General features: G+C 36.3%; 1 protein-coding gene across 2 annotated transcripts in view; it reads right to left on the bottom strand.

The window, feature by feature from the left end:
* The window catches only part of SESN3 (sestrin 3), a 53,569-nt gene extending 35,445 nt beyond the window's left edge, over nucleotides 1-18,124 (bottom strand). The window contains exons 1-2 of one of the 2 annotated variants that reach the window (XM_081155586.1): nucleotides 18,085-18,124; nucleotides 17,702-18,002 (exon numbers count right to left, since the gene is read on the bottom strand). In XM_081155586.1, coding sequence (XP_081011712.1) covers nucleotides 17,702-17,779 — 78 coding nt within the window. In that variant the 5' untranslated portion in view covers nucleotides 17,780-18,002; nucleotides 18,085-18,124. Of the gene's footprint in view, nucleotides 1-17,701; nucleotides 18,038-18,084 lie in introns of those variants that run through there. The other variant, XM_081155585.1, reaches the window with a different exon arrangement.
* Nucleotides 18,125-18,726: the final 602 nt, after the last annotated feature.

The raw sequence follows: 18,726 nt of genomic DNA, 5'->3' as shown, positions 1-18,726 counted from the left end.
CTCTCCAACCACACAGTAAACTTTCTAAAACCCAGGCCATATTCAGTATACTTTTTTATTGTTCAAAAACTCTAGAAAGTAGCACTGGTTAGGTGGCTCAACTGGTTGGAGCATTGCCCCATACACTGAAAGGTCACGGGTCTGATTTCCTGTCAGGGCACATACCTAGGTTGTGGGTTCAATCCCTGGTAGGGGCACATATGAGAGGCAACCAATTGATGTTGATGTTTCTCTCTCTCTCTCTCTCTCTCTTCCCCCCCCCAAAAAAAATCAATAAAAATAAACATATCCTCGAGTGAGTATTAAAAGAAAAACCTAGAAAGTAAATATTTACTGTGAAATTAAATTATTTCATAAAATAACCATCTTGTCCTATCTGCAGGTTCTAACTGAAAACATCTCTAGATTAACATACAATGTTCATGTTAAAAATTTGATAAACTCCTTAAATTTATACAGTAAGTCTTATCTACTGTACAGTATTAGAGGAAAAAAAAATTGTAGCTATCTTTTAAATTCAAAATTAAAGAGAAAAAAGTAATTTTCTGATTAAATATTATTAAGTACCTCTGGTTCCTAAAAAGAAATCCTGGAATGACTGATAAAACATAAAGGAATATGCTACAGAGAGAGCTATACTAGCTATACTATCTTCATTCATTTCCAGATGGTATATATCTATATCTACACATCTGAGTTATTAGCCACCTACAAAGACATTATTATTCCCTTGGCAATTTACCCACAGCTTCTATGTATAGCTATTAAATCTATGAACCTTTGTTTTTATCTCAATGTCTCTTTAATTTACTCTCATTTAATTCCATCTCATTTGGAATTTGTGCTGTACACTATCCTTCACTTAAATTATTTGTTCTACTTTATTATTTCAAAACAGAACTAGCTCTTGAATTTTTATAAAACACATGTTTATTATTAAAAGAAAGGACAATGAACAGAAGTAGATGGTGAAAGTAATTTCTAGAAGTTCCACTATCCAGAAATTAATACTATTCATTTTGGAGCCCATCCTTCTGTATATATCTTTTTACTTTTTTAAAAATGAAAAACTTCACACCTTTAGGGGAAAAAAAACCTATCAGGGGCCTCTGTTCTCTTCAATGCATAGATCTACATCCTAAGAGTTATCCAGTACTCCACTGTATTTATGTCATATTATTCATTTAACCAATTCCCTCCTTAACAGTAACCTCAGAGTATTAAGCATTTACTGATACTTTAAAGGTGAGAGATGATTCAGCTGGAAATTAACCCTATAAGGCTTAGAGAGATAAGGCTTAGTCAAGGAGGAAATAAATATAGAAAAGAACAAAAGAAGATTACAAAGGATAATGTGTTATTTTAGCTCTCAATATACAGCCCTGGCACTGACCTTAACTGAAGGCTTGGTGGCCCAGCAGTGAGAAGCAATGGGCTTTGCTCGCAAGTGGGTGTGGCTGCAATAGGGAGTAAGGGAGACAGGTTGCCAGCAATCTTTTAAGTTATCCTTAGACCCTAAATTGTACGTACCAGGTAGGGAAAAAAATGGCATAAACTGTAAAGTCTTGTTTTTAATCTTGTCATTGCTTCCAGTGTTCCAGAGATAATTGTTTAAATATAATCAAGAATGACCCATCATTTCGTCAGTATTTTTATTCTTTATGGGAATAAAATTACAACTGGAGCTAAGCAACCTGTTTTTCTTAGGCATGGGCCCCAATTTTAAGTTTATATCTGAGCTTCTCAAGTTTTCCATTCATCTGAAGATATTACCACTCACTCATTAAGGGAAGGAATTAAGGGAAGGGTTGTAGAGCATTCTGAAATACTCGGATAAAAAGTGCTATGTTAAAAACACACACGGCCCTATATTCTGCTAGCTTAATTGGTCATGCCAAAACTGACAGAAAATATTTTTATACCTTACTTTTGCCATACTGCTATTTTAGACCATGAAAATGCTTTTTAAAATTTCCTTTTTTATGAGTCTCAAACTCAAAAGCTGACTGCCCATTGCCATGGAGACAGTTCTATTTAAGGTACTGTATTAGTTCTCTCCTCACAGGACAGAAAAGCGGTCAATGGAAAAGCATCACTGTCCACAGTTTAGAATTAAGTAACTGCATAAGCTTCTGGGGCAGCTGGCACATAAGGGAATCTGAAAGTGGGGTTCAGGGCATAATTTAATCCAGTCCATTACTCTTCATGAGTAAGATCAACACAGGTTAAAATTTAATATTAAGCTAGAGGCAAGAGGAGGAAAATTTCCATTACCTCAAAATTAGATGCAACCAAATAGTAAAATAAAATTCCTTATATTCAGTATCCTAGATAGGACTACAACTAACTAAAATAATCTCTCCTTTTCAAAGAGCAATTTATCCCTTTGATTTATCTAAGGCCCATGTATAACATACATTCCTTAGGTTTGTTCTGTTTTAATTTTCAGGCTTCCTGATGTGCCTTTCTGACAATCCATTTGTAACTGTAACTGAAGAGTAAGCTACCAGTTTACAGGTGAGAAAGAATATCCATAATTTACATGCATATTTAATCTTTTCTAAGATTATCTAAGAGGCTCAAAATGATTTTTAAAAAATGTATCAATATTAAACCTATCTTTAGGACAAACATGATCATTTCTTCTATTTAAGAAAAAAAAGTCCTTGAGAGATAAAAATTGCCAGTTAGATAGTCACTGGGATGTACAGTACAGCATAGGGAATATAGTCAATAATACTGTAATAATGTGTATGGTGTCAGATGGGCGTTAATCTATTGGGGTGAGCACCTTGTATGGTATATAAATGGCTTATCGCTATGTCATACATCTGAAAACAATATTATATTCTATGTCAACCATAATTAAAACATAATTTTTTAAAAAATGGAAAAAATATGGAAACAACCAAAAAAAAGTCCAAGACAATTTTCTTCACCATGAAAACTTAAAACATCAATCTTCCTTGAAGTAAAAATAACCTAAGATGGTAAGACCCATCAGAATCTACCACTGTTAACACTAAAACACTTATTTTTATGCTAACAAGCAATTCCAACAGAAATTTTCACTTGATTTTAGTCAATAAGCTTTCAAAGCCCAACTCTTTTTTCCCCTTAAGCTAAAGTTTAGAATCTAGCAACAATAAAATAAGACATTATATTTTTCTTAAGGTTAGAGCATATTATACCTGAAGGTCCCAATTTATAATTTTTTTTTTAAAACAGGCTAGAGGAATCTTGAATGTCTGATTCTAGAGCTGGTACTGCCATTATTATTTATAAAGAGTAGGGACTTAGTATTGATTTAATTTGAAACAATTTCCTCTTTTCACCATATTTCTCAAAAAACTGACAGTGCATACTGAAAATAAAATGGATATATACAATTCTGACTTGTAGAAGCATTTGGCTACCAATCCTAGAGCAGTGCTTCTCAGTCCTTACAGTGTGCATCAGGATCACTTGAGGGCTTGTTAAAATAAGGATTGATGGGCCCCACCTCCAGAATTTCTGATTTAGCAGGTCTGGGGCAGGCCCAAAATTCTGCATTTCTAACAAACACCCAGGCTGTGCTGATGCTGCTGGTTCATGGACCACACTTCAAGAACCACTGTCCTAGACATTAAACAAGCTTATTAGTCCACAGAATTGTTATTCCTTGTTAATAAATTACTTCAATCTTTCCCACAATGAACCATTTTCAATTAAACAATAACTCCAGTCTCTGGGGGAACAGTCAATTTGGAAAGGATATTAATTCAATCAAAACCAAGTTAATTCCTAAAAACTGCTATCCAGTGGTTGGATAACTGCTGTGAGTTACAATGACATTCAGGAAAATAACCCCCTGACCAGCAGTAAGTGCCTTGTATCCCCTGTGAATTCAATTGGCTTTGAAAAGCAAGTATCTACTATAAAATTTTAAGGAGGAACTTAGTACTTGAATGTAAATTTTTTTCAGAAATAACTATGAAGCAATTATGCATTACATGTGTTCCAGAAAAGGTATGTATTAAGTTTCTGTGAATCCAATCTAACTTTCCAACTGACTTACATCTTTATTTAGAAATCCCTTATCTTAAATTGATTTATCTACAGCTGACAGCAGAGTTATCTTGAACTGATTGATTTACAACCATGGGAAACATCATATTACATTTTAGTTTTCAAGTGCTCTACAACTCACCAAATAGTTAATTATCCATAAACACTAACATGCATTAAAATGACTATAAAGATAGAATAAAAGGAAATGGCTTTGCATAACAACAAGGCACTCCTCTTTTAGGGTCATGAAATGCGTATCTGCCACTGAAAACGTGATGGAGGAGTACTAGAGGACAAATTACTTTGTTTTTATGACATCAGAGTACATTTCATGAAATGGTAACACAGTCTTAAGAAAAGCTAAAATTACCAATGGACGCTGCCACAAGAGTTTTGTTCAAATGTTAGTGGCACTAACATTAAGAAAGTAATGTCCTGTAGCACACTGGAGGCAGGATCCTAAGTTAATTTCTTACTCAGTATTTTTAAAAATCCAATTGTTACTATAAATATCTGTAGGTAGAGTTATCATAAAGGTAATCATTAATGATCCATTCTTTCCATTTGCCACTGTAACAAATACATTCTTTACAATAGCTTTAATAAAGTCCAATACTAAAGGACACAAGAGGAAAACACACTGATGTCATGTACTACCTTCAAAAGTTTAGTATCAATGAAAAGATATTTTTTATTAAGGGCTGCTTATACACCATGGGAATTTGACTTTTAAAACCTAGTGCATCAGATTAGTGATTACTTCATAAAAGAAGGCAAGAATGACCATCCCTATCAATGAATGGCTTATGTACTCTTAATTCACCCATATATAATCATAATATACAATCATAACGAGTTGGTCAAAAGAACTCCCACCAGATCTAGTTTGAACCACACACTATGAAAATGCATAGTTGTCAATCTTCATTTCAATGACAATTCTGATTGACTGAACAGGGCTTGAATCTTGCACATTGCACTGGCTGTGTCATTGCTCTGGGTGTCATTTGATCTCAACCATGGAAACATCATAATACAGATGCTTTTACAAATGTGTAACCCAGATAAATGGGTCCATATTATATGTACCGATTAAGTGCTCAGTGTGAAGTTTTAAAGCTCATCTCCATAAATATTTTGAATAACTAATGATTTCCCATTTTGAAATTACTGACAGCTACTACTTCTGCTCATTAGAGGTGTCTGTTTCCACTGAATTACCTCCCCTCCCCTCATGCACACTACCCAGCACCAACATTCATGTATCTCTGCCTTCAGGTATGTCCTACCCTTGATAGCTCCTTGTTTCACTTATTATATGACACATTTCTTGAGTGCCACTACATTAATGTTGGTTGAAGAAGTTAGTTATGGAATTAGGCCTTTAATGGAATAGGACAATGGGTTCAACATTTAAACTTATTTACTGTAGAAAAATGACTATGCCTGTTGCACTGCCTATCTGTTGTCACAAAGAATGTCTATAGAACTACCATCTATTATCTTCACTGGAGACCTCAAAGACAGTATGAAAAACAGCGTTCTGAAACCCTACATGGGGACTCTAACCAGTACAAAATATATTCAGAGTCTTGAGTGATTAATTTTGCACTATGACATATCAATCCAAACATTCATATAAATTAGGTTTTGGAAAACAGTCAAAATGTAACTTTAATTAAGATCTAAGGCTCAGTAATACCTTAATGGCACATCTACTGAAACCAAACAAGGTGTGACAACTTCAAAAGACGTAAAAAGCATTGTTTCTGGTGCTAAATGACCTGACATATGTGCTTTCAAGTATATTCAGTATCTATAGATTTTTAAAGTTTTACTTTGGATCCATCTAAGTTATATGGTATTTATCCAGGTACTATGTAGACAGGTCATTCTAATTAAATGTTTTTACATATGACAGTGTTTATTATATATATAGTTGGCTTTTGATTAATTTTGCACACGAATAAAAGTAGAATTAGAATGATACGGAAAATCTTTTTAATAGGTACTATTACTACCTATATTTTAATAATGAGCAAAACACAATTCAGAAAGGTCATGTAACCTAGGCCTCTGATGCCAAATTCATTGCACTTTCTTCTATACCAGGAGGTCAGCAAACCACAGACTGCTGTCCAAATCCAGCCCACTGCCTCTTTTTGTACTGCCTGGGAGCTAAGAATGGGTTTTATATTTTTAAGTGACTGGGAGAAAAATCAGAAGAATGTTCATGAAAATTATATAAAATTAAAATTTCAATGTCCATAAAGTTTTATTGGAACAAAGTGACATCCTTTCTTTAATGAACTGGCTATGGCTGATTTCATGATACAAAGGCAAACGTGAGTAGGTGTCACAGAGACAACTACTTATGCCATACTTCAGGACTGCAAGCCTAAAATTATTTACTATCTAGCCCTTTACAGAGAAAGTTTGTCAACCCCTATTCTGTACTCTTTGTCAAGTGAGGGGCATAATCTTGAAAGATCTCTTTGTGAGATCCACATGTATGTTGCAACTCATCACACTGCTTAGGCAAGAACCCTGCTGTCCTCACTCTGTGTTCTTTTAGTGCCTAACAGGTAGGAGCACTTAATGTTTGTTGAATGAATAAATGAATGAAAGATATTCATACAGCGTGTGAGTGGTTGGTTTATAAATGTTTACAGCCTTTACATCTCTTGACTGCTTAAGAATATGAAGGCATTAAAGGATAAGAGTGTTGAGACATAGAATAGGCATAAAATGGCAATCTATATATTTTTACCAAAAAAGGAAGAGAACTGTTTCTACATACTCATTTACCAAAACATGTATTTTCCTTTGTTTTTAAGGGCACTAAATACTAAATAGGTCCCTTGCATAATCATAAGAATACTTATAAGTTCATGCTAGTCTTGGGTGTTTAATAATCAAAGTACTTTGCCTAAAGAATATTAGAACCTGTACCTTGTAGTTGTTTTAATAGCTACACAATATAAAACAATGTCTCAAAAGACTAACTGTATAGATCGTACTCCATTAAAAAATATAACTACTATACAAATAGGTACTTCATACCCCAAATAAATATTTACTAATTTTAATATATTACACCAAAGTTTCGATAAAAGAATTTTCACATTACTTGGGGTTCAGTGCTAATGTACCTTTAGGTTACGTGATTTTGTTTTGTTTTCATTCTTTTTTAGTAGAATAAATCTGCTGGGCTTATTTGTTTTCCTTTATTAATTTATACTAAAAACCAAGTTATACATGTTAAATTCCTAATTTCAAATAAAAAGAAAACTTCCTGGGGAGTTAAAATTGATTACTTTTCATTTATATTACCTTAAAGACAATGATAGATAAAAAAAAAATATGCCACCTAGCTTAAAGTGCTGGGCCAGAGGCTCAGGGCAAAGTGAACAAATATAAGCCAGCTTGATGATGGCCCTTGGTTATCCCAACACCCTAATTATCACCCAGTTTTCATCCCTTTCTTCATCTGAACTCCTACCTGAATACTGAATGCAACTGCATTAACAGTTTTCCTATTAGGCACAACAATAACCAAACATATTCTCGCAGTGAATATATTAAAATGTTTTTGTCAAAATCATTACCCTTTGCAGTGTTAAGAATAACAAATTAGGAAAGATAGCCTCCAGTGAATCAGTTACTTAGATTTCAGGATGTATTTTCCCCTGGAAACACTACTGTACCTAGTGGTTAGGTTTCCAGGCCAATCAGTAAATGCCTTTTGACTATACCTGTCATATTAATAGTTCTCTGGAACTTATCTTACTGTGTTTCCATGGAAAACTCTCAGGAGTTCTAATTTACAAATAGCAAAACCACATATTCCCACAACATAAACCCTCTGTAAGACTGGAAACTCTTCTAACAGTTGTAGTATTTATTATAGGGGCTGTAAGTAGAGAAGGACCTATGAAAGGATACCAGTCCCAGGGTTCCTTTACTTCCTTTACCACTATTTTTGCCTTAACACAGAAAGCCAAAAATGAATGGCAGATATGAGCATTCATGTTATTTATCTTCATAAATAACTCTTTTTTTACTATAAAAAATTTACTAGAAAGTGAGAGCATTTCTTAGAGGTCCTATTCAAAAGAAAGCATTTAACTCAAAATGTTTCTGGACAGTCTTATGCCACAGATACTATAGCAACATTGAATGAATCAGTTATTGAACTAATGAATGGTTGGCAAAAGGAGGAAGTCAAAATTTGCTGGGAAATTAGGAAAAGTACATCCTGGAGTTAGGAAGGAATGGCCACATAATTAACAACAGATTTATATAGATAAAAGTGCTAGCTAGAGAGGTCAAACTGTTCAATGAGAACTTCAATTTGTTTCTCAACTGACTTATTAAGATAGAAAATTTTGCATTTCTAATGTAAAAATAAAGTAAAAAATATCTGAATTTGAAATCACTCCTACTAATCTCTCAAATAATCAGGTCCTATTAAATTTCATTTATTTTATATTTTATAAGTCTTCTGCATAAAACAAAAACATGTATAATGTAAGGCAATACAGTCTTTATACCTGTAAATTGAGCCAGGCTTTGAAACTCAGGTTTCAAAGTCTGCCACTTATTGGTACTGTGACCTTAAGCAAGTAACTTAAGTTCTCTGAGCCCTAGTTTCTTCATCCATAAAATGTAGTAATTCTTCATAGGTTCACAACAATGAATAAATGTGATACACAAGTAGAGCTTAAACACTTAGCACAGTATGTGGCACATCATAGGCAGTAGGGAAGCTACTATTGTTATTGCTATTATAAAATGCATTTCAAAGCTAAGAGTTACAGTCCAGAGAAGTACAATAATATTCCACAAATCTAGCTTTAGTTAGCCATGAGGTCAATCTGACACATCTCTATTATTTGGGAAGACATTTAATTTCTTCAGCTGACTAGCTCCATCTTTGCAATGGAGGAAGGCGTAAAAATAAAATATATATCTAAAAACAAGAACATATACTTCCATTACAAGTAGCTATTAATTAGTAGAGAAAATAAGTCTTACTCAAATATATATCTTATACTTGTTAAGAAACTTCTGGTTCAAGAAATAATATCGCCCTAAATCAGCCATTTTTATACTTGGTCATACTTACTCATATATATGCTTAATACATTCTTTATGAAACATAAAGCTAAATGCGTGCCATTCCAGATTAGAAGCTCTGAGCAGCAAAATACAAGGTATTTCAACCCATCGTTGAATAACGCACAATATTCATGTGTCCCTCAGGAGGCAGTCAATATTCTGGCCCATAGACCAGTGAATGACTCACTTCTGGGTGGATCTAAAAAGTAAAGGCTAGCTAAGGGGTAGTCCAGGCCTACAAACAATTCTCTGGTTCAGTTACCAAGGGAGTGCCTGCTGGCCAAGGATATCACAGCTGGCTTGGGAGACTTCCAAAGTAAAGGATTTGGGGGGTGGGGGTTAGGGGGAGGTGAAAGAGAAAATGGCTTAGACAGACTTCTATGGGGAAATAAACCTTAGGAGATTGCCTACAGAGAATCTTGGAAGTCTGAAGGTATGCCTTTAAACTACTCAGAAACAGCCATCCCTTACAGAACGCTAGCAGATTCCAGGAGGGGGGGCATTTGTCTATATCAAAGCAATGGCCATTTTATATTTCTGAGAAGAACCAACAGCTAAGGACAGTGTCCTGACCCTCTCAGTGGACTAACATTCTTGCTCCCTATCAGAACTCTGTCCAAAACGTGGTATAATATTTAAGTGAAACATTCCCAAGGTCACAAAGATGACAAAATCCTGAAAGTGTCCCTTATAAAGAGAACAAAATATGCCTGTAAAGAACAGACATATCAGACAGACATATTTTGGAAAATGAGAAAAGTTTTATTTTATTGGATTATATTATACCCAAAGTAAATATGCTGTTAATATATATAAGTGCAATATACATTTAAATCAGAATCTTATTTTGCTAAAAATAAATTTTCCATTAACCAGATCCAAAATAAGAGGCAACCTTGTAGGGGAATGATATATAAATTGTTAATCTAATTCAATGTGCTAAGTGCAGTAACCGCAGTATACTTAGGATAGCATGGCGGTCCTGGGAATAGAAGAAGGCAAAGAGTTTGAAGATTAGGAATGGCTTTTTGGAGCTGTCACAAGAGTTCTGAAGAGTTTATATGTACCACTCACTGCTGTGAGGAACTCTGGCTCAGCAGTTCTCAAATACTTTGTTTTGAAATTCCTTCACACTCTTAAAAAGTATCAAAGACCCCGAAGAGTTTTGGTTATGTATGGGTTATAACTGTCAATATTTACTGTATTAGAAATTAAAACAGAAAAATTTTTAAATGTGTGAGTCATTTAAAATAATAATCCATTACATATTAATGTCACATATTTTTATAAAATTTTCCAAAACAAAAACAGTAAAGAATGACATTTGTTTTTACAAATGTTTGTTTAATATTATGTTTATTCTATTACATTTGTTTAATATAAGACAGCTGAATTTCATATTTGCTTCTGCATTCAATCTCTTGTGATATGCTTTGACTGAAGAAAATATGGCCTCACACAGATACATAGTTGAAAAACAAAAAAGATAATTGTGAATATTCTTCGATACCACACCAAAACTTGACAAGTAGAACTTCTTAAATGTTAGCTGCAATGTGGAATCTGAAATCCTACCAGTAAATGTAACTTTCTATACTATTTGAATAAAATCCATTTGTCTGTCTCGTGCTTTGAATGGATCTTCTACCATGTAAGATTTTGATAAACATTTTCTCAAAAATGAGGAAAGTGATCCTGAAAATTCAAGAAAAACAACAAACAATATTTATTTCTTGTGATAAAAATGGTCAGATGGCAAAGATTATGCCCATTGTACTTAACTGATTGGTTCTTAGCTGAAAAGAAAGGCCCTGAGTAGCAATGGCTTTATATATTGGTCATTTGGAAGATATTGGTTCATTAAATTATGCAGATCTTCCAAATGTTGACCCATTTTGTTATACAATATCAAAAGAGCATATCCATTAACATCACCCAAGAGAAAGTCTTTAAGAATTGGGAAGCTTTCAGGCTAATGACGGCAGATACACATTTTCCAAAATTCTATTATTTCCTTGAAAGTTTGAATTCTTTCATTGGCAATGAATACTGTCAGTTTTTTCTTTGAATTTTTAGGGTCACATTATTCATTTTTAAGACATTTTTTTCTTTTTATTGAATTTATTGGGGTGACACTGGTTAACAAAATTATACAGGCTTCAGGTGCACAATTCTATCACACATCATCTGTACACTGTATTGTATGTTCACCACCCCAAGTCAAGTCTCTGTCCATCACTATTCATCCTCCCCATACCCCCTCCTTAACCTCCCCCCGGCAATCACCACACTCATGTCTATGTCCATGAGTTTTTTGAAATTTTTAATCAAATATCCAAAGTTTCTCTGACAGGTGTTCTTTTAAATAAAAATGGAGTTACAGTTTGAAAAGTTTTAAATTAACATTTCACAAAATTAACTTTTTTGTATGTGCAGGTCTGTGTGTCTTAAACATATCTGTATACCTACCTCCAAAGTCAGGACACAGCAGTTCCATCACCCCAAAATCCCCTTATGCTGCCCCTTTCTAGTCAAACCTTCACCACCAATCTCTGTCCCTTTAGATTGGTCTTTTCCAGAATGTCACATAAATAGAATCATAAAGGATATAACATCTGGCAACTGGCTTCTTTCAGTGTAACATCTTTGACATTGTATGTGTTGCTTTTTATGGCTAAGTTTCCACTGTACAGATGTACCACAATTTGTTTCACATTCACCCATTGAAGGATATTTGGGTTTCCAGTTTTTGGCAATTTTGAATAAAACTGCTATAAACATTTTATGGATTACATTTTAAAAGTGGTTAGTTTAGCTTGTAACTAAAACAACTGCACAAGTTTTTTTCCCCTAGAGATGACAAGTTTGCTATGCAGTAGAGGTGCTTTATATACTTCTCATTTTGCCACACAGAATATTTCTTTTATTTTTTTTTAAATCCTCACTCAAGGATATTTTTTCCCATTGCTTTTCAGAGAGAGTGGAAGAGGAAAAGAGAGAGAGAGATGGATTGGCTGCCTCCCACACAGGCCCCAACCAGGCCGGGGATGGAGCCTGCAACCGAGGTACATGCCCTTGGCCAGAATCAAACCCAAGGCCCTTCAGTCCCTGAGCTGTTGCTCTAACCACTGAGCAAACCGGCTAGGGCGCCACACAGGATATTTTAAGAAGATGGACACTCAAGGGTCAAGATTTTAAAAATTTAAATTCTTACTGCTTCTTCTAGGACACTCTTAAATGAAACTGGCATTTTTTTTCACTGAATATATGGTGGTGAAGAATACAACGATTACCGTTTGGTGCTACTACCTTGACTTACACTAAGGGGCCAGCACAGTTTTACCTCCAGTACTTTTGCACACAGTGAAAAAGGCATAAAGTCTTAGTATGATTATAAAAATAGTTTTGACCCCTTGATTCCCAAAGGGTCTTAGACACCCTCAGGATCTGAGGATCATATCTGACAAGTGCTGCTTTATCTCATCAAGGAATTAACCAAACAACTGTAATAGAGATACTTAATATAGCCAGCTATCTCCTCTCCTTTCCCTCCAGTTGATCTGCAATAATGTGTCAAAGAGTAGCTAAAATTCACACTTCCAACCAATATTACCTGGAGAGTTTTAGGTACCTATAGACATTCCCCAAATGCTGAAGCTGGGAGTGGGGATATTCCTTGACAACCTCAACACTGAGGGAGACAAGTGAAATATGGTTTTATTTATTATAGAGGCAGTAATAACAATTAAATGGCCATCTTACTAGTTATATGACAAAGGCCATGCTGCTTGAATTTTCTGATTGTGAGAATCAACTGAGATAATGTGAAAACACTCTAAAAATTGTGATGGTCTAGATAAGCATAACCCAATTCCTTCAAAAGGGAAAAAAAGAAAGGGGTGAAGGGAGGAAAGACCCAGAGACTTTTACTTCCATAACTCTTCTCCCAAATTAAAATAATTAAAAATTCTTTGCTTTACCCTAGATTTGAGCCAACTTCTATTAAACACAATCATCCTTAACTCTTAGTCTTTTCAAACCAAGTACCAATTTCCCTCAACTGTTAGTGTCCAAAAGGCAATTTTATTTTAATTATTGGAAAAACCAAAAAGTACTCATTGGATTACTATTTAAGGGGGAGAGAGGGGAAGTTGAATACAAATACATATATGCAAATTTTAAAATGTTGATCATTTGAACTAAAGCATAATATCTTTACCTCTCATTTACAGGTAATAAGTAAACAGGACAGAAAAGTGATGACTAACCAAATTACTTAGTATGTATTGAAATATATTCCAACAACAGATAAAGAACTAAGGTATCTGGGAAAGGGGAAAATAAATAGGCTTGCCTTTTTCTTGTATTTATAGTTGGACTTTATGGTTTACAAAGTATTTTCTCACTCGCTACTTCTCTCAAGCTATGCAGCTACCTATAAGGTAAGTAGAAATTATCTACATTTTTATAGAGAAAAGTGGGCTTCAAGGAAATTAACTTACTTGCCCAAAGTTAAAGGACCTATCAAAGATCTATCTGTGAGCACATTTTGTGGACTCCAGAATCACTACACTAGCAGTTATGTTTTAGCAATTTATTTAGTGGTGGGGAAAGTGGGGAGAGCAACAGAATCCCTTTTACAAATGAAATCTTATATTGAATCTGAACTATGAAATACATAAATACAGAAAACAATTATTTTTATGTGTTTTCATGACAAAGTAACAACTACTGATAACAATTAAGTTTGTGTTCTCACAAGTAAAAATTCAACATAAGTAGGTATGTACAGGAATGAATTTTTTATTAAAGGCCAGTGCCTTCATAATCAATGACAATCTTTCTCATCAATATCATATTAACAAAAAATGTTCAAAAATATGTACAAAGGTAGAAGAATGAGGTTTAATTCAAGCCCTGTATAAGAATAATCTTGTAACAAAAAATAACTTTTTGAACACTGTTAAAATTTGATAAAACAGACTTTGGGGTAGCTATATTTTTACATTATAATTTAAAATGTACTTAAAAATTTAATCCAACTCATGCATTTTTGAACACAAGCATTTTAGGGCTCCATAAAAAGCAGTTTGAAAACCACTGCATAATGGATTGTTATCATAAATTCCTTGCTTAATCTGTTTAGTTCATTTAAGATAAAACAAAGTAAAGAACTGCTTTTGACAATCAAAATTATGTACATAAGAAACCTGATTAACGGAGGCAAAATATAGCTACTAATCCATAGTCAAAGTAATTCTGTTCTATTGTCTGAACCATATAAAATTGCTATTAACTGACAATTTTGACTAGAAAAATGAGGTTCATATGGTTCAAGCCAGTATTTTCCACTTTATTTTCAGTCTCTTCACTTATAAAATCATCAAAAAGTTGTCAAAATAAGTAACTATATAAGCAAAGTGGAAAAATGCAATAACCAACATATACCACTAGGACTACTAAACATATTAAGAATTTTTAAATGTTTAACCCTCTAATTTACAGTGCAGAGTTTTATTCTTTCAACAGTACTAATTGCTTAATAGTTCATTGTAATATACCATTATTTATTGGAAAATGGGTGGACTGACAGTTACCTACCTTTCTTAATGTAGTTTAGCACTCCACTTTAAAATTTATCCAGTTGTCCCTAGAATTTCTTCAAGTAAAATGCATTACACTTCAAAACTCATTAACTTTTCCATAATAAATACAGGCATTTCCTCTTTTATTAGAAACTATATTGAATTATTTCATTGATAAGAGAACAAGTTAGACTTCAGAGGAATTATGGATTTGAGGACAGTTTTGTTTGTTTCCCTCTGTGGTTTACCTCTCCATTCTTTTTACTGACCTAAGGGTACCAAATGTATACTCAATATTTTAAGAATTCTTCTTATTTTTGGAGGACACTGAATCAAAATCATAAAGGCAATTGTAAAAATAAATGTGATTCTCATACAATATAGAATTCAATTTTCAGATACTGGGTTAAACCAAATTATTTCATGCGAATCTAGTTCCTTTTGAAGACCTCCCCAAATTCAACACTTTGCAACAAATGAAGCCACTTAGAGAGAAAAAGGCTTCATGCTACATATAAAGGTGACTTTCCCTCCATCATTAATGAGGATTATAACAGCACAGAGTAATTCACACCGGTGTGCATGAGTTTCATTCTTCCCAATAAAAATTCAAAATGCTATGACTCACTTGGTTAGTACTGAACACATTATTAAGTAAAAAACAGGATAAATTTGGAGAATCACATTTTGAGAGTTACACATGAATTTTACTTAGTTATATACTTTGTATCAGAAAGAAAACCATCTCTATTAGAAATAAGCTCTCATATGCTTTTAGAAAGATGAATTTAAAATGCTAAACACTTGATATTTTTAAAAAACACTTAAGAATACCACTCTTAAAAAGCTACAAAGGTTGCCAAGTCATGTCATAACTGGCTCAAACAATCCCATTTCCATCTAAAGCTATTTCATGCTACTGCATGAATCAATACTAAATACCCTCTTGTAGATACTAAAAACTGGAATATTAGCAGAGGTATGCATAGTAACTATAAAATATGAAAATGGTGAATGTCTATTCTCCATATACCCTTTTCTTTTAATAATGGCTAGAAATGAGCATCCTCTTTCTAGGTAAACAGAAATAGTTTCTCAAAAGCTAAGAGAAAGATATAAAGAAATGCTAGCAAAGTATGATGAATCCATAGCCACGGTTCTCTCAAAAAAAAAAAAAAAATTTTGAAGCCTAATATCACCTCCAAACATTTTATTAGCTGACCAAATTGCCAGAGTCATTAAAAAATCAAAAACAATATAGCTCTTTTTTCCTTCAGTTGAAAAAAATAATTGTTATTTTAACCAGGCTTGAGTTTAATCAAATGTGTACCAAACAACACTTTTTTTCCCTTTATGTTAAAGCCATAACTTACCACTTTTAAAGTTAGAAAATAATCATCATTTTAAAAAAAGCTTAGTTCAGATGACATCTGGCCCTGAAGAGAAAGAGTTAACATTCAACTAAGCTGATCTGCACTTCTGATCCATTACATTTCTCACAAGCTGCCCTACAATGAGCTGAACAAGTATCAACTGTAATTTGATCCCAGAGTTTATGGAAAAAAATAACTGCACATACTCAACATGAACATTGAATAAAAATCTGTTTCAAGAAAAACATACCCAATAAACACAATTTAAGGCATATTTAACTGTTCGATTAACTTCAAATCTGCAATCCCTTTGCTTTCTTCATGCTCTCCAATAAAACAGGGAGAAAAAAAAGCAGCAGCTCCACTGCAGGGAAAAGAGGCTTGAAAAACAACTTTGATTGGCACTTGGCCTGACCCACAGAGGAAGAAAAACAGTTTTTGGACAAAGAGCGCAAATATTTGAGCTTGCTTACTTACATGCTTTCTTTCTTTCTTTTTTAATGTATAAAGAACAATCCCAACCGAACTGTATTTAGAGAAATTGACTAAAAACGGTGCCCTATTCATCTTAGTCTTTCAGTCCCGAAGCATTTGCACAGCTCAGCAATTTTAATTCATTTGTACTGGACAAACAGAAGCACCTCAACTAATGTTTCCACTTAATGTAATGTAAAAACAGAGTTTGGAAAAGAATAAATTGATTATAATATTATCCAGTGGCCAGTGTTAAAGTCTGATTAAAAGCTTTCCTCGTTCTAAAGCGACATGTTCCCCCCTCCCTCCCCCTTTAACGGAGCGATTAAGCCAAGTAAGCTAAACAATACTGGAGTAAACTTTCTATCAGTCACTCTGGGAAGCAATAAGCTGATGGTGCGTCTGATTTTTCTGGACAAACTCGAGCAGGGGAGGGGTTGCTAAAAAGGAATAATTCACGTCCACCTCAGTGCCCCCCCCCATCCCAGCCTGAGGAACTCTAAGGTCGAATTGCATTTCCCATGGGCATAAAGTTCAAGCTGCTTTACCAGTTCCTTTCATGACTGAGCTATAGATACAAGACGACCATCAAGAGACTGTAAAAAGGGGGTGTTAGGGGGGAGCACGCCAAGGAAGGCAGAAGGGAACCGAGTAAACAAAAACGCCCGCAAGAGATAGTCACGGCGAAGAGGGAGCCAGGTTCCTCAAGACCAGACGAGGCTGTTCTGATTTCACACAGGTCTCCATCAACAGCACCAGGAGCAGGGTCGAACAGGTCCCTCGCTCCCTGCGCCGAGGAGAGGGGCGCTTAGGTGGGATGAGCCGGAACACAGTACACGGCACCCCCGTACCAAAAATTAAAATTAAAAAAATCCCAACCCCTCGGGACTAGTGTCTGACCCGGAGGAGATAAAAAGCAGCAGCAGTCTTCACCCTCCCCTCCTCAACCCACGCCCCCCTTTTTCGGCCTCGGCGTTGGGAAGGTGCAGGGTGATCCCTTTGAGCCTCGCTGTAAGAGTGCGCCCCGGGGCCGAGCAGCCCCAGCCCAGGCCGGCAGGAAGCGCCCCTCTCCAGCCGAACCCCAGGCCGAGCCCGTACCTTCCGCAGCACTTTCCGGCAGTTGGTACAGATCAGGTAGTTGGTGGCGGCCGACGGGCTGCTGCCGCCCCGGTTCATCGTGGCTGCCGGCACCTAGAGCGGGCGGCGGGCCGGGACCGGGCTGTCACTGCGGCCGCCCGCGCCGCTGCAGAGCCGGACCGTCCCCGCGCCGCCGGCCGCGCTTCAGACTCAGCCTCTCCCGGCGGGATACCGGGCTAGGAGGCGACGAAGCGAGAGTAAGCGGCACTGTCCGAGGCGACCACCGCGGCGGCTGCCGAAGCGACGGCGGAGACGGCGGCGGCTGCTCCTCACCGGCCCGTTGTTCCACCCGCCCCCATCCTCCAGACCCCCGCCCCCGCCTGGCTAGGACGAGCAGCCGCCACCGCTGCCTCCGCCGCCTCCGCCGCCGCAGCGCCTCAGTGCGGCCCCGCCCCCGCCTCCCCACCACCTTCACCACCTCCACGCTCCGGTACCGCCCCCTCCCACCAATCGGACAGCTTCGGCCACGCCCCCAGGGCACTAGACCGCCGCCAATGAGCAACTAGAGCTAGGTTGGGAGCGGCGCCGGCCAATCACGGAGGCCGAGGACGCCTTGAATCTCTGGGCAAGTTAAGTTTATCTCCCAGCCTCGGTACTGAAAAGAGAAGGCGGGCTAGTTAGGTAGTGGGGTGGGAGGGAATATAGTTTGTCCTGCTCCGCCAATAGGAGGAAGGGGGTGTGTCACATGCAAATTACCCCGGGAAGCCCAGCCCGTCGCCGAAGGCAAGCCACGCCCCCCTCTCTAGGTCCCTGCAGAAATGGTGAAAAGAGTGAGATAAATAGCTGGGAGCTAGAGCTCGCTAGTGGATCTAAAACTGAACTAAATATTTCCTGATTTCTTGAGAAAGGTTTGGAAGGTGGCGTGGGGGCGGGGAAGTAAAATGCTCATACCATCACGTCAGTGGTTAGGCTTTTTCCCAGCCCAAATGTTAGCTTAGCTGTAAAGAAGACTGCAGTCACGTAGCGCTTTGCATTCAGGGAGCTCT

Source organism: Miniopterus schreibersii, assembly GCF_964146895.1.
Source record: "Miniopterus schreibersii genome assembly, chromosome: 12".
Taxonomy (NCBI): Eukaryota; Metazoa; Chordata; class Mammalia; order Chiroptera; family Miniopteridae; genus Miniopterus; species Miniopterus schreibersii.
Note: the sequence above shows the minus strand (reverse complement) of the source record. Positions and strands in the feature narration are given on the sequence as shown.